At 38.8% G+C, this 14,779-nt stretch overlaps 3 protein-coding genes across 4 annotated transcripts; 1 reads left to right on the forward strand and 2 right to left on the reverse strand.

Moving 5' to 3' along the window:
• Positions 1-163: 163 nt before the first annotated feature.
• Positions 164-2,062, reverse strand: LOC109156003. Of its 2 annotated transcripts, none has more exons than XM_019303760.1 (5): positions 1,908-2,062; positions 1,591-1,653; positions 874-1,073; positions 706-769; positions 164-555 (listed from the first exon to the last, which is right to left on the reverse strand). In XM_019303760.1, exons 2-5 carry the CDS (start codon positions 1,649-1,651, stop codon positions 362-364), a joined length of 519 nt encoding a protein of 172 aa, XP_019159305.1. In that variant the 5' UTR covers positions 1,652-1,653; positions 1,908-2,062; the 3' UTR covers positions 164-361. The 2 variants fall into 2 exon arrangements, with proteins under 2 accessions (XP_019159305.1, XP_019159304.1); XM_019303759.1 differs by having other exon boundaries at positions 874-1,090; positions 1,590-1,653.
• Positions 2,063-4,571: 2,509 nt separating this feature from the next.
• Positions 4,572-9,275, forward strand: LOC109156149 (leucine-rich repeat receptor-like serine/threonine-protein kinase At1g17230). The gene is made up of 3 exons (XM_019304001.1): positions 4,572-8,248; positions 8,324-8,707; positions 8,896-9,275. The coding sequence occupies exons 1-3, from the start codon at positions 5,323-5,325 to the stop codon at positions 8,910-8,912; spliced, it is 3,327 nt and encodes a 1,108-aa protein (XP_019159546.1). The 5' UTR covers positions 4,572-5,322; the 3' UTR covers positions 8,913-9,275.
• Positions 9,276-11,107: 1,832 nt separating this feature from the next.
• On the reverse strand, positions 11,108-12,905 carry LOC109155586 (serine/threonine-protein kinase WAG1). Its single transcript, XM_019303194.1, has one exon. The coding sequence runs from the start codon at positions 12,734-12,736 to the stop codon at positions 11,303-11,305; it is 1,434 nt and encodes a 477-aa protein (XP_019158739.1). The 5' UTR covers positions 12,737-12,905; the 3' UTR covers positions 11,108-11,302.
• Positions 12,906-14,779: the final 1,874 nt, after the last annotated feature.

Consider the following 14,779-nt stretch of genomic DNA (forward strand, 5'->3'; position numbering starts at 1 on the left):
ATTTTGGCCATTAATTTTGTTCGATAAAATGCAATTTTTAGTCCCTCAATTGTTCCTGACTAGTTGTTTAAATATTAAATATTAACTTGAATACCACTTGCAGGCTGCATATATTTTGTATTATGTTAATGCTCATAGCTTTTGGATTATTATCGCGACACAATAAAATATAAAATATGAAATTGCCTCACCACCGATGTGACATATATGTCTCACCGATGTTACAATAATTTTTCTTATAATCGTCTGTATTTAAAATATATATATATATATATATATATATATATATATATATAGACAGGGCACATATTAGTGTCATGTCACTATATAAGTTATATGCTACATTTCTCCTTGGAGCACCCTATTCCCTATTTCTCTTACTCTCAAGTAGTTTCTCCTCCTCCTCTTTCAGATATGATAGGATAAGAAGAAAGCCAAATAGAAAGAATCCACCGGACGAGGGTGATCCGCCTCCTCCCCCGCCACCACCTCCACCATACCGAGGCGGAAGGCTAGGGCCGCTGTCATCAAGTCTTGGTGTGAATGTCGTCTTATCTGTACATGTTCAATTCAATACCAACTCTCGTTCAGATTTACGATCATAATGATGCGATGAACAAGTGAACAACAATATGCTAATCAAACTAATAGCACATTCCACAACAAGAAGAACAACAAACACTAATAATTGACAATATATAGTACCTTGTTGTGGAGCAGTGTTTGCTGTTTTCGGTTTGTCAACACGGGGCAGAGTTTGTGCGCTTGCCTGCAATAGAAGTGAACCCGCGGTGCAATAATCAAGATTCGAAGATTATCCTCGGGACAACGTGTTTAAAGGTAAAGATGAAACATGTCTTACTATGTACTTACAGATGCTGCTGCACAGACAATCGAGGATGGTTTCTGTCTATTTAGTTGTCTGGTAGACCTCATTGCCTTAAATGGTTGGTGCTTTGTGTACAAATGCAGTTTTTGTGAGTGCAATTTGAGGGGTATCCTCAATTGATTACAAATCTTGGGCTCTTGATGATGATGGTTGTTCCTCAGGTGCTCATGAATACTAGTTTTAGCTGTGAAAATTGTACCATATAGGTTTGGGACAACACTAACCAAGTTTATTAGGTTGCTGACTTGATAAATGGTAACCACAACGTTACAAGTTCAACTTTCAATGGGAGGGGCTTATTTGGACTTTTTGGCTTGAGCCGTCAACTATGGGCAACTTAGAATGGTTTATCTCTTTGTGGTTCTTTGTCGACTAGAGTCAGAAGGCGAGATTTACCTCATGCATACTGTGAGTTTTTCTCGTCACCCAATTCTAAAAAAAGTAACCTAGGGTATGAATTTTTTGCGTTATTGATCAACATGCAATCCAGTTTCAGTTTAGACTTTTAGTTGAGGTGGAACACATAGCTTCAATTTACTCGATTGTAAAGAATACTATTGAATACTCGTGCCAATAATACTTGATACCCTATTCATAGTATCCGAATAAAAAAAATTAATTGTACCTGATATTATCGACACCGATGCAAAGATCTATGACTTAGTAAGAGCCAACACTTATGAAAGATAAATTGCACATACCCGGAGTTGGTGGGAGCATAACAGAGAGTGCAGAGCCGGTGGCAGCAGCGAGGGGTGCCATGACTATTAAAATTCAGGGAAATAATTTAATTGATTCCAAAAATCAAATACAGTAAACGACAACATATTAATCTTAATCTACACTGTTATTATATATATTTTCCTAAACCCAATGGGCAATGGACAAAAAGATTATGTATTTATACCACCAGTACACAGGCCATGGCAGACCATAAATGAATTATCATTAAGGATTGTAAATTTTCATGATAGAATCTTAAACAAGAAAAAAAAAATGGAAAAAGGAGGGGAGTAACCTTTTAAGAATGTCGGAAACAAGTGGAGGCCTGGAGAAATGATGGTGTACGATGAATGGTTTGTTCAGAAGCAGTCCCATGTCATGGTGAATTGGTGATTAGGGTAGCAAGAAGGAAGGAGATGGACAAGTAATTAAGAATTAATCCGTAATTAATCATTTAGGAAAGTACGACAATCGTTATATCTAGAAGTGATTAAGAATCGAAGAATAATTTTCTTATACTAAACGGATCCAATCATTATTGCATGGATTATGGTTCACACAATTGTATGGATTATAAATAAAAAATATATTTTTAATATATTAATGATATATTATTTATGAACGTAAAGTACATTTTTAATATATTAAGGTACATTATTTTATATACGGTATCTTTACTATTAAAATAATGTACCTCAATACAAAAATAATATACTTTTAATATATTAAAAATGTATATGATATTTATAATCCATACAATTGTGTTTGCCAACGGACCCTCTGTTGTTTATGTTGTTTGGGCTGGAAAGGGCTGTAAATGTTTCATTGGGCTTTTGAATTTTTATAATTGACTAGTTCAAAGGCCAATTAAACTTTTGAAATGTTTAGCAATTATGTGGTTATTATTGTAAATTTTATTGATTTTCTTCTATAATTAATGAAATTTATTTAATTAGAGTATACATTTTTTTTATTTAATTACTGATTATTTTTTTGTATTGCATTGGTATCTACATCTTCTCATTCCCATTTTATATTTAGAGATATCGGTTCAAATCGATAAGGTTAATAAATAGCTCTCACAGGTAATCAAACTTGAGACATCGATGTTACCAAATCAATTATCGGACCAACTTGGGTGTAAGTACCTCAAGTCGCCTCAACTGCTACCCGAATATGCATTTTGAGTAAAGTCTACCTTGTGACCCTAGCTAACAAATGACACAATTAAGTAAAGTAATTTAGGTTATTCATAATTGACCGGCTCAAACCAAAAAGACCAATAAACAGCTCTCATAGAAAGTCAAACTTAAAAATTTATAATTACTAAGTCAACTGTCTGACCAACTTAATAAAGATCTCCCAACTCGTGGTACTTTGCCCACAAAAAGTGAAATCCCTTGTTGCAAGGGCTAAACACTCTGATTCGACATGATTGTGGATGGGTGATAGGATATATCCGCCACTCGCAATACGGTAGACCTGCTCGGTATGTACATCGTATGCCACCCAAACCTCACCCCGAGTAAGGCCGACCTCGTTAGGGTCCAACCCGACCCCGAGTAAGCACCAAGAATAGTCACCAAGACTTCTAGGTTATTTATTGCACTCGGTCCTCAAATATTGACCTGGTAAGGTCAAAACGACTACACTGACCCCGTAGCCTTCAACGCTTCAAGGACTTAATCTAGACCAACCACCTTACCCGATCACCTTTTAATAATACAAGGATCAGGAATCTCAACACTCGCAAACCAATTGGGACCCCCCTCATTCTAAGCTGCACGCATGCGGGATATGTAGCCAACATGCTGAGTCTCCCTGCATGTGTCCCATCCAACTCTCTATATAAGGCGTATTTAGTGCCTTGATGAGGGACTTTTGTACTCTCTTACTAATTTGTCACATAAACATTAATTGAGCTACTCCTCCGGCCAAGTCGTGGTACTTTTTACCTACCACGAACAAGGTCTTATCGACACAATTAACAAATCATGAATTTCAAGAGGCAGTAGTATGAGTATGGCCCAAACCTAATACGTGCCGGGCGTACGGCCACCGTCCTGCCATTAAAAAATTCTACATACAACACTACAATGGCGAGGCAAAAAAGGACAATGGTAGGGGCCGGGAGGGAGCAGTTTCATTTCATGGCAGAATTTGATTCAGTGAAGAAATCGCTGTGGATTGTGGAATGCCATTTTCCAGGGCTGCCAAACCCAACAGGATAAAGTAGGCAGGCAGCCCAGAATATGATGTGTAGATTCCACTTCACCCCTCCACTAACAACGAGAGAAGACTTCCGGGGCAACAATTCTTCAATGAAATCATCACTTTCGAGACTTCGCACGCACGCACAGGGGGAAAAATTAAAGCTGGATGGGGACAAAACCAGAATGTTGGGTCCAAATCCCAGAATTCCAAGTAATCTTCCATACCCATTTTGTCAGGCTATGAACAATTACAGGTGCCATAATCCCCTGGATTTTCCGTAATCCATCGCTATCTCTGTCCTTTTCTCGGCAAATTTGTAGGCTAAAGCAATATCCCTAGATGGAAAATTGGAGTTAGGCGATAATTACAACTAGAATAAGGTGTAAAACAAATAGATAGAAAATTATATGGTTCAATGTATCATTATTGTGTGAGTTCTTTCCACACGTTTGCTCACTTACTTTTAGTTATTTTCTGACTAAATATCACTTGTAACTTTTTCTTATGAATTATCACTCACTTAACGAAATTTTCAGTAAAATATAGGTCTTTCTTATGATCTTTTCGATCAAATGTTACTCGCTTTCGCAATTTTTTTGTCAAATATCACTTGTTTATAAGTTGTTCTTACAAATTTTCCGGTCAGATATCACTTGTTTGTAAGTTTTCTAGTGAATTCTCTGGCCAATGTTATCGGCTTGTTAGTCTTTATAGCAATTTTCTCTTTAAATATCACTTAAAACAAGTATGTTGTGCTGAAATGACTAAAAGTGATTAGAAATTCGATAATAATGGATACAAATTATAAATGAAAATGTCATAAAAGTGGAGAAATTGAACATAATCATAGGATTTGTGTAAAAAATGTACCAGAGGGAAGAAGTGGCTGTGGAATTTTCTGGTGATCATTCATACAGTCACATGTGGTATGATAAAGTTGTCCCTCGTTGACTCATAAACTCCGCTATGGATTGTGACCTTCACGGCCCTTCTCCATCATCTTGCCTTGTCAATCAGTCACCTTTTTTAGTTTTTTTCCCTCCCTTGTGTGCTTTCAAAGCCCATTCTCTGCTTTCAATGCTTCCCATCTCCTTATTACACACTTCTCAAGTGCCCTTTTCTCTATTCACAGAATCTTGATTGTCTGTGTGTGTGTGTGGATGGCAAGAATTCTTGTTAGCTTCTGGGAATTTGGTCTGTTTAGCTGATTTGGGGTTCAAAATCTGGGCTTTTTGGGGACCTGGCATAATGGTATCCAAGCATTAAGTTGCCATGCCAGGCTATCTTGATCATGGATGGCAAGTTGGTGAATTTATTGATGATGGGCCCTGCAATTTCTGGCTTTCCATGCTTTGTTCCACGTGGTTCTTGCCCTCTTCACCCTCCATTCTTGAAAGCTCCTTCTTCTCTTTCTTCACATCAATGACATGAACATGAACATATACATAAACTCAGCCTAATAAGGCTCTCTTTCTTTGTTGGTGAAAAGCTAGCAAATGGCTTCCCACTGGGGCTGTACAGTCCAAAACCACCCTATGTTTTCTGTGCTCTTGATGTGTTTGATGATAAGCCTTGCAGAGTCTGTGAATGAAGAGGGAGCCATTCTTTTGGAGTTCAGAAGATCACTTTCAGACCCAAGCAACAATCTCCATTGGAACTCTTCTGACTTGAATCCATGTGGGTGGAATGGTGTTGCCTGCAATGATGATCATCAGGTAACTTCTGTATACCTCACTGGGCTCAATCTTTCTGGCACTTTATCTTCAACCATTTGTGACCTTCCTGCCTTGGTAGAGTTCAACATCTCAAAGAACTTCATTTCTGGTTATATTCCTGGTTTTGTGCACTGTAAAAATCTTGAGGTTTTAGACCTTTGCACCAATAGGTTCCATGATGAATTCCCTTCTCAGCTCTCTTATCTCACCTCTCTTAGGGAGCTTTATCTGTGTGAGAATTATATCAATGGAGAAATCCCTGAGGAAATCGGGAACTTGAGTTTTCTAGAGGAGCTTGTAATTTACAGTAATAATATTACTGGGAGGATTCCATCATCCATAAGTAGACTGAAAAGGCTTAGGATTATCAGGGCGGGTCGAAATTATTTATCAGGTCCAATTCCTGCAGAAATGAGTGAATGTGAGAGTTTGCAGATCCTTGGTCTAGCAGAGAATAAGCTAGAGGGTTCTTTTCCTTCAGACCTTCAAAGGCTTAAGAATCTAACTCACTTGATCCTCTGGGCAAATCTTTTGTCAGGAGTAATTCCTCCCGAAATAGGTAATTTCAGTAGCTTGGAATTACTTGCCCTGCATCAAAACTTCTTCATTGGACCCCTTCCAAGAGAGTTTGGAAAGTTAACAGAGCTAAAGAGACTCTACATTTACACCAATAAGTTGAACGGGACTATTCCGTGGGAGCTAGGGAATTGTTCTAGTTTGGTTGAGATTGATTTTTCGGAAAATCTTTTGGTTGGGGTTATTCCAAACACATTGGGTCGGATTTCTAATCTTAGATTGCTTCATCTGTTTGAAAACCGCTTACATGGAAATATTCCAAGGGCGCTAGGACAGTTGAAGCGGCTCCAGAAGTTGGATTTATCCATAAATAACTTCACTGGTAGGATCCCCTTGGAGTTTCAAAACCTTCCATTCTTGGAGAATCTGCAACTCTTTGACAACAATCTTGAGGGCAGTATCCCCCCATTACTTGGGATGAAAAGCAAGCTCGCTATCCTTGACCTGTCGAAGAATAATCTCATAGGAGGCATTCCTTCAAGGCTTTGCGGGTTCCAGAAATTGAGTTTTCTAAGCCTTGGCTCGAATCATTTATCTGGAAACATTCCTTATGGCCTAAAAACTTGCAAGTCCCTCGAACAGATGATGTTAGGAGACAACTTGCTCACCGGGGCTCTTTCTGTTGAGTTGTGCAAACTTCAGAACCTCTCGGCTCTTGAGCTGTATCAAAACCGGTTTACTGGACTGATACCCCCTGAAATAGGATATCTCGGAAAATTAGAGAGGTTGCTTTTGTCAGATAACTTCTTTTTTGGGCATATCCCCCGTGAAATTGGGAAACTCACGAAGCTTGTTTCTTTCAATGTCTCCTCAAACCGGTTGTCTGGGGATATACCCCACGAGTTGGGGGATTGTATTAAGCTTCAGAGGCTTGATCTCAGTAAGAACTGGTTCACTGGAAACCTCCCCGATAAACTTGGCATGTTAGTGAATCTGGAACTGCTTAAGCTATCAGACAACAGATTTATCGGAAAGATACCATCTACCTTTGGGGGGCTCATAAGACTTACTGATCTGCAGATGGGGGGCAACTTGTTTTCTGGTGGAATTCCGATCGAGCTTGGTCTACTTGCAGCGCTTCAAATTTCTCTCAACCTCAGTCATAATGCTCTTAGCGCCTCAATTCCTGTTAGTCTTGGGAACTTACAGATGCTCGAGTCCCTTTACTTGAATGACAATCAGCTTACGGGTGAAATTCCAGGCTCGTTAGGTGGGCTGATGAGCCTCATGGTCTGCAATCTTTCTAATAATAACCTGGTAGGAGCATTACCCGACACCCCCGTTTTCAGAAGAATGGATTCGAGTAATTTTGCTGGAAATGTCGGGTTGTGCAGATTGGATTCATCTCACTGCACTCCATCCTTGCCCGTAACTCCCCATTCAAGCTGGATAAACAAGGGTTCAAATCGAGAAAAAATAGTCATCATTGGGTCAGCGGTTGTTGGACTGGTTTCTATAATCTTTATCGCTGGTATTTGTTGGGTTATGAAAGGCCACGGGAGATCCTTTGTGTCGGTAGAAGGTGAAGTGAAACCAGATGATGTCTTGAACCAATACTACTTCCCGAAAAAGGGATTCACTTACCAGGATCTCGTTGTAGCCACCGAGGACTTCTCGGACAAAGCTATCATAGGACGGGGAGCCTGTGGGATCGTCTACAAGGCAGTAATGAGCGATGGAGAGGTGATTGCTGTTAAAAAATTGAAGTCACGTGGAGAAGGAGCTAGCACAGATAACAGCTTCGTTGCTGAATTATCGACGCTTGGAAAGATCAGTCACAGAAACATTGTGAAGCTCCATGGTTTCTGCTACCACCAAGACTGCAATCTTCTCCTATACGAGTACATGGAAAACGGGAGTCTCGGAGAAATACTTCATGGGAGCAAAGACACTTGCGTTCTAGATTGGAATGATCGGTACAAGATCGCACTAGGAGCTGCCGAGGGTCTTTGCTACCTCCAACACGACTGTAAACCCCAAATCATCCACCGCGATATAAAATCAAACAACATATTACTGGACGAGACGTTTGAAGCACACGTGGGAGATTTTGGCTTGGCGAAGTTAATCGACATTCCATACTCGAAATCCATGTCGGCTGTAGCTGGCTCATATGGCTACATTGCCCCCGGTAAGACAAATCTTCCTCGCGTAATTCATTTCCTTCTCGTTTTTTAGTCATAAACTCACATTGGGTTCATTGCAGAATACGCTTACACAATGAAAGTGACAGAGAAATGCGATATCTACAGTTTCGGGGTTGTTCTGCTGGAACTCATAACCGGAAGATCTCCAGTTCAGCCACTTGACCATGGAGGAGATCTAGTGACTTGGGTGAGAAGATCAGTCCATGAAAGAGTTCCATTCTCTGAGATATTCGACAAACGGCTAGGTCTTCGCATGGAAAGAACAATCGAGGAGATGTCGTTAGTTCTCAAGATTGCGTTGTTTTGTACCAACACATCTCCTCTTAATCGGCCTTCAATGCGAGAAGTCGTCGCCATGCTGATTGACGCTAGGGAAGCTACAACCAATTCCCTGCCTTCTCCAACATCAGAAACTCCTTTAGACGAGGATCACTCTAATAAAGGTATCGAAACCTGAAACCTGAAACCTGCAACCCTGTTCTTCGTTATTCCACACAAATCTTACATTTATCAGGCTGTTTCAAGTTTCAACCTGCAATTATATATCTTATCTGCCACCCAAAACATAAGATTTAGAATGGTATATATGTTATCTGAGTATCTGACAGATTTTATCCGTGCTAATTTGCAGTATACATGGAGCCTTAGGATGGTTTCACCTAACAAGGAAGACGATGCTAATTGTCACACGCGTAAGCTCTGCATATCCTTTCTGATTTTAGAAGCATCTATAGATTCTTATTGTGCACAACTGCCATGTTTCCCCCTTTCTCCCCACAACCATACTGGAAATTCTTTGCCCTATCAACTGCAGAAAGCACTGTGTTCATTATCTTGATTCTGGATGCATCTTATCTCACATGGTAGAAACACATTGTTCATAGGATCATAGTTCAATGATGATTAAGGTTTCTGTGTTGTGTCATTTCCCAGAAAGGGGCCATGTAAAGGACATGTTCCAACACTTAATTCTCATACATTTCCTAGTTTACATATGCTCTTACCCAAAAATCTTGTTTCTTGGCTTACATATGATGTTAAATAGTTTGAGGATACCAGATTGTTACTTGACAATTCTAGACTAACATTGGGGCCCACTGACGCCAACTTGATAAGGCTGTCGACTTGGTAGTCACAAGGTTACAAGTTGAACTCGGAGCAGCCTATTGACCTTCTTGGTTTGAGCCAGTAAACTATGGGCAATCTAGCCTGGTTTACTCTTTACAAAGATAATTAATCGCAAAAACTGGTTTAATTCAATGTAGCATTACTCTTTACAAAGATACTTTTTAATCTGGAAAACTGGCTTGAATGATGTTGTAACTACTAACATATATCTTTTCCTTTAGAATACAAAAGAATGGTAGTAGGGGGGATGAAGAGAGTTGGGGGGTGGGTGTCAAGCTGTAATATCCTGTCACCATTTTAGGGGAAGAAAATCCTTGTCCAAGTGGGTGGCACGATTGAGATTAATGTTTGCAAGTTGCAATTTTTTAACAAAGTTTATTTGTATAGAAATTGGTATGATGAGTTGGTAGATGGTGAGCTGTACTTAACCAAGTTATTTCAGGTTTGACATTAATGATTACTGATGGAATAAGGTGTGCACCACCCAATACCCCTAAGCCCAGCCCCCCCCCCCCCCCCCCCCCCCCTCCCCCCGCTGTTAAAAAAAAAACTCATCTGTTATAATGTAATATGTGTTCATATATATAATTCCGGAGCCTTGAACACATGACCTTCCATTTGAAAGACTCCTTTCGTACCAATTGACCATAATGTCATTGGCCAATTCATATTCTATTCATTGTCTATTTCATTTCTTATAAAATAAAAATTTTATTCCATCAAAATTTCATTATGTGAACCAAACTATAATGCTGCAACATGCAATCATATGTTCATATTTTAAGACCTTTTCCTCACAACTATATATCATATCAAATTGCAATTTTAATACATACAATTTCTCATATTATATTAATTCAACCCCCCCCCCCCCCCCGCCCCCCCCCCCCACGGCCACCACACACACATTATGTATTGGATATGGTTATAATTAGATCCGAAACAAGAATGCATGTGTTCTAGAGATGGTATCATATTTCTTTTATCGATATTATTACTTGTGATGATTAATGAAAATTACATGATTTTTTCTGAAATAGCATTATCCATAAAGTGATGGATTATCAATTCTTTCTTTTTAAAGCACAAATACAGAGATCAATAGACACTAGTATTACCCATGTTTATGTAACAGTCTTTAAAAGAGCTGTTCAAAATGAAAAGTGATCGAATTGAAGCTACTTCTATATTAAATTTCATACATTACATATTGATTTTAATTTTATTAATTAGATTTTATAATCTAAGCAGTTAGCGGTTGACCAACACAATCCGTCGAAAAACAAAGCAAAAGGCTTTAAAAGGGCCAAGAAAACATGAAACTATATTGCTTTGCAAACGATAAAGAACATGTCCATTACAAATTATTTTTTATGGTATTTATACGATTTAAACTATCAATTAATGACTCAGACTGAATATGAATAATAAATCCCTCACATTAAGAGTTTTTTTTTTTTTTTGAAAGACAAAACTTAATGCATTAAATCTGACAAAAGACTGTCTCGTACAAAAGTAGAGGGAGTGGTATACCATTCACTAAGGTCAAACATAGAAACAGCCTGCCTAACTAATGCGGGCTGCCCGATTCGCAAACCTTCTAATGAAATTGAAGCTAACATAGCTATAGTGTTTTTCAGCTTCTTTAATATCAGAAATAATAATACCAAACTCAAAATTAAAATAAGTAATATGTAACGCAAATATCCTGAAAATTTAAATGCACATATCAACTTTTTTATTTTTTTATTTTTCATTATTTTCTTTTAATGTACAGCGCATGTATGAACTCTCAACAAATTACAGCTCGCCAAAATTTGGTATATGTCTCCTACTTTAAATTACAAGCTCTGGTAACAAAGAAAATACCCAAAAGGAGTGAAGGACAAATACAAAGAGATGGTGGGCTTTCATGCAATTTTACTAATCTTAGTGGCGTAACAGTAATAATTGTGATTAAAATTTAAATTGTGTTTTGACCCCTTAATTCTCACGAGGTGGCCGAGTCTTTTCCACCAGCAGCGCCGCCGTCTCGGGGACGAAACTCCGGTGACGTGCGCTTTACTCTTGCTCCTCTTTAACACCAGTCCCCGTGGCTCCGGCGGCCGGTAAGTTCGGATCAGCGGCCACTTAATGCCGTTAAAAAACGGGTGGCGTTTAATGTCCGTCGCGCCCTTGGCGCATCCCAGCCGCTTCCGCGGATCCTTCACCAGTAATCTCTCGATCAAATCCTTCGCCGCCGCCATTGCCGGCGTTTCCCTTTCTCCGTCGTCGGCGTAGAATCTCACTCCCCTGGTGGACGCTATATTGCGCAGGGTTGATTCTTTGCTGCTGCCCTTAAACGGCGTCGTTCCGAAGAGAAGCTCGTACATTAACACCCCAAACGCCCACCAGTCAACGCCGTTACCGTGACCGTTACCGCTGATTAACTCCGGCGCTAAGTACTCGTGAGTCCCGACGCAGGATCTGGAAAACGCCGTCGTTGGCTCCGCTACGAACTCCGTCACCGTTTCTTCTCTCCGCCGTTCGCCGAGAAAACCGCATTTTCTCCCCCCGGACCCTAACGGAACCCGGGTTAGGGTTTCCAGCTGAGGAAAAATGTCGGCTCTGAAACATAAATCGAAATCGGAGAGCATAATATGGCCGTCTTCTCGGATAAGAATGTTTTCGGGTTTTAGGTCTCTGTAAACGATTCCGAGCGAGTGTAGATACTCCAACGCTACGAGCACCTCGGCGGCGTAGAATCTGACGGAATCGACGGAGAGGCGGTTTCCGGCTTGCTTGCGGAGCAAGGAATGGAGGTCGCCGTTGGAGCAGAAGTCCATGAGGAGGCACGTGTAGTGCGAGACCTCCAAATGCGCGTAGAGCGTAGGGAGAAACGGGTGGTCGAGCATGGAGAGGATCTCCGCCTCCGTCTGAACGTGCGAGAGCTTCTTCGCGGTTAGAGAGTCACGATCGATTACTTTCAGGGCAAAATCGGAATGTTCATAATCTCTCAACCGGCAAAGGAAAACCCTGCCGAGATTCCCGGAGCCGACCAGGCGGTGAAGCTTGAGGTGCCGGAGATGAAGCGCGCCGTCGGAGGAGAGCGTGGCGGCGGCCTTGATCGCCGACCAATTCGATCCGTGCTTCCTGTGAGGCCGGCTATGGAGATTCGGAATGTTACTAGACGGATTTCCGGCGGTGGAGGTGGCGGAAAGCCGCTCATTGAAACTCAACGTTAAGCTGCTCCTGGCGAGGCTGCTCCGGGCGCTGAGAGTTCGATCGGTGGTGGTAATGGAAGCGCAGCTGGTGAAGCTGAGATCGAGATCGGAGTCCGGCGGGTATAGAATATCGTCCTCCATTTTTATCCAACGCAAAAACCTCTGTACTACTATACAGCTAGCTGTGATTAAGCTAAGCGTGGTGTTTAGGGAATAATTAGTTTATGGGTGAAGAATATGTGATTCCTTATAGAGGAGATGAGCTTATAAAGCAGTATATATGTATGAAATGGAGAGAGGGAAAAGGTTGGAAGGGTGAGGAGACAAATAATTAATTGTAATAACGTGTTTGGTTAGTTGACCCAACTATGGAAAATTAATATATAATTAAGTTAGGTTTTGAGATGGTTGACTCGAGCTAAGTGAAAGTAGAGTCGTTAAAACGGATTTAACCCGTCGAATTAATCTTTTCAAAAAATTAAGACATTTTAAATTTTATGATCCGTATTTTGATAGGCATTTTAGCATGTTTTGATAAATTTATAAGTTTTAGGCTTTTAACAGGTTTCGCTTCGTCAGTCTGTTTTGACAGCTCTGATATACTATGTTAAAGGTAATAAAATAAGATTATAATGTAATTTTTTATTTTTAAAGAAAACAACAAAGGAGGGGTTCCAAGAATTTGCCGGTTGATTGAGAGAACCTGCTAGGTACTTCTAACCTTGGGATTTGTAAATTTTATTTTTTAATACAAATAATATTTAGTCGGTCATATATACATATATACGAGCTTGCTTGCTGCATGGGCATGGTAATGGAGGTTACGTAGTAACCATGCATCAGACGACGTTGCCACCTGGCATGTCTGGACAGTCAAATTAAGGTATGTACGACGCCACAAATGGCACGTCGATAATGTTGTTTCTACTCTACTCTAATATTATATCATTATATAGATCAATATTCATCTCACGTGATTAAGTGAGTAGACCATAACTCTTATATTTAAAAATTAAAAATTTATTTGATTCTTATTAATTCTTGTTGATCAAGTCGATCGTATAACGTCTTTCTATTTCTCATATTTAATTTACATATTATTATAAAAAAAAATAGAATTTACTCAATGTATACGTGAAATAGTGACTACAAATCTTAAAAAAAAAAAAAAAAAAATTCATCTCACATTGCGTATTTAGTAAAGAGTAAAGACTACGCTAAGTTAAAAACTTTTACTTAGAGAATATCTTTAAATTAGGCTCTTTTAATTTATAGGTTTAATGATTTGACACTTACCAAGAATATAATAATATTGTGATTATAATATTTGAATTATTAAATTAATACATTATTATTATTATTATTATTATTATTATTATTATTATTATTATTATTATTATTATTATTATTATTATTATTATTCACAAATTATTTGTGCAGACGTGCTGTGGGTTGATATATCGTGAGGGTTTTATATGACTATATATATTATTAGAGAATTTTGAGATATTGTAGTATTGGTTTAATTGGTATATACGTACTATACTTTCCCGTTTGTGTTTTGTGCCATGTTTAGAGGCATTAACTTATTTGAGACTATACATGAACACAATTCATTAATTTTAACGAGTTAATATTACATACATACATATATATATATATATATATATATATATATATATATATATATATATATATATATATACACGAGCATAAATTTAAAACGGATTAGCATAAAATGACATAATAAATTAATGAATTTGATTGTAAATTGCGGGATATGTCTCAATTGTCTTATATGTGCGACTTTTAAATGCTTGTATATTAGTATCCCTTCAAACAGACTGTTTACAGCTCAGGAATGCTATACGACAGAGATCAGCTATCATAATGTCCTATGTTGGAGTAATAGTAGACCAATGTAGGAATTTAATTTCGTCTTTTAATTATGTCTTGTTTAATCATATTTCTAGGCAGATTAATGCGCATGCGCATACGTTAGCTTCGTTAGCTTTTGTTCAGGATCAAGCTATGTATTGGGATTATATCCCCCAGACTGCATTGCAGCTTTGATTCATTAATACAATCATTCATTGGTTGGCTTTCAAAAAATGTTTACAAAGGATCACATATAAGAGAGACTTGTTCAATACAATAAAATTATATTAATAAACAGTTTTCAGA

The sequence above is a fragment of the Ipomoea nil genome, unplaced genomic scaffold (genome assembly GCF_001879475.1).
Source record: "Ipomoea nil cultivar Tokyo-kokei standard unplaced genomic scaffold, Asagao_1.1 scaffold2704, whole genome shotgun sequence".
Taxonomy (NCBI): Eukaryota; Viridiplantae; Streptophyta; class Magnoliopsida; order Solanales; family Convolvulaceae; genus Ipomoea; species Ipomoea nil.

What these genes read in the sequence shown, in the direction of transcription:
- LOC109156149 (XM_019304001.1), top strand. Translation starts at nt 5,323, where the DNA reads ATGGCTTCCCACTGGGGCTGTACAGTCCAAAACCACCCTATGTTTTCT. An exon ending in ATATGGCTACATTGCCCCCG is followed by an intron (nt 8,249 to 8,323) that starts GTAAGACAAATC and finishes GGTTCATTGCAG; the next exon opens with AATACGCTTACACAATGAAA.
- LOC109156003 (XM_019303759.1), bottom strand. Translation starts at nt 1,651, where the DNA reads ATGGCACCCCTCGCTGCTGCCACCGGCTCTGCACTCTCTGTTATGCTC. An exon ending in ATGCTCCCACCAACTCCGGG is followed by an intron (nt 1,091 to 1,589) that starts TATGTGCAATTT and finishes CCCAAACCTATA; the next exon opens with TGGTACAATTTTCACAGCTA. An exon ending in TTGTCTGTGCAGCAGCATCT is followed by an intron (nt 770 to 873) that starts GTAAGTACATAG and finishes CTTCTATTGCAG; the next exon opens with GCAAGCGCACAAACTCTGCC.
- LOC109155586 (XM_019303194.1), bottom strand. Translation starts at nt 12,736, where the DNA reads ATGGAGGACGATATTCTATACCCGCCGGACTCCGATCTCGATCTCAGC.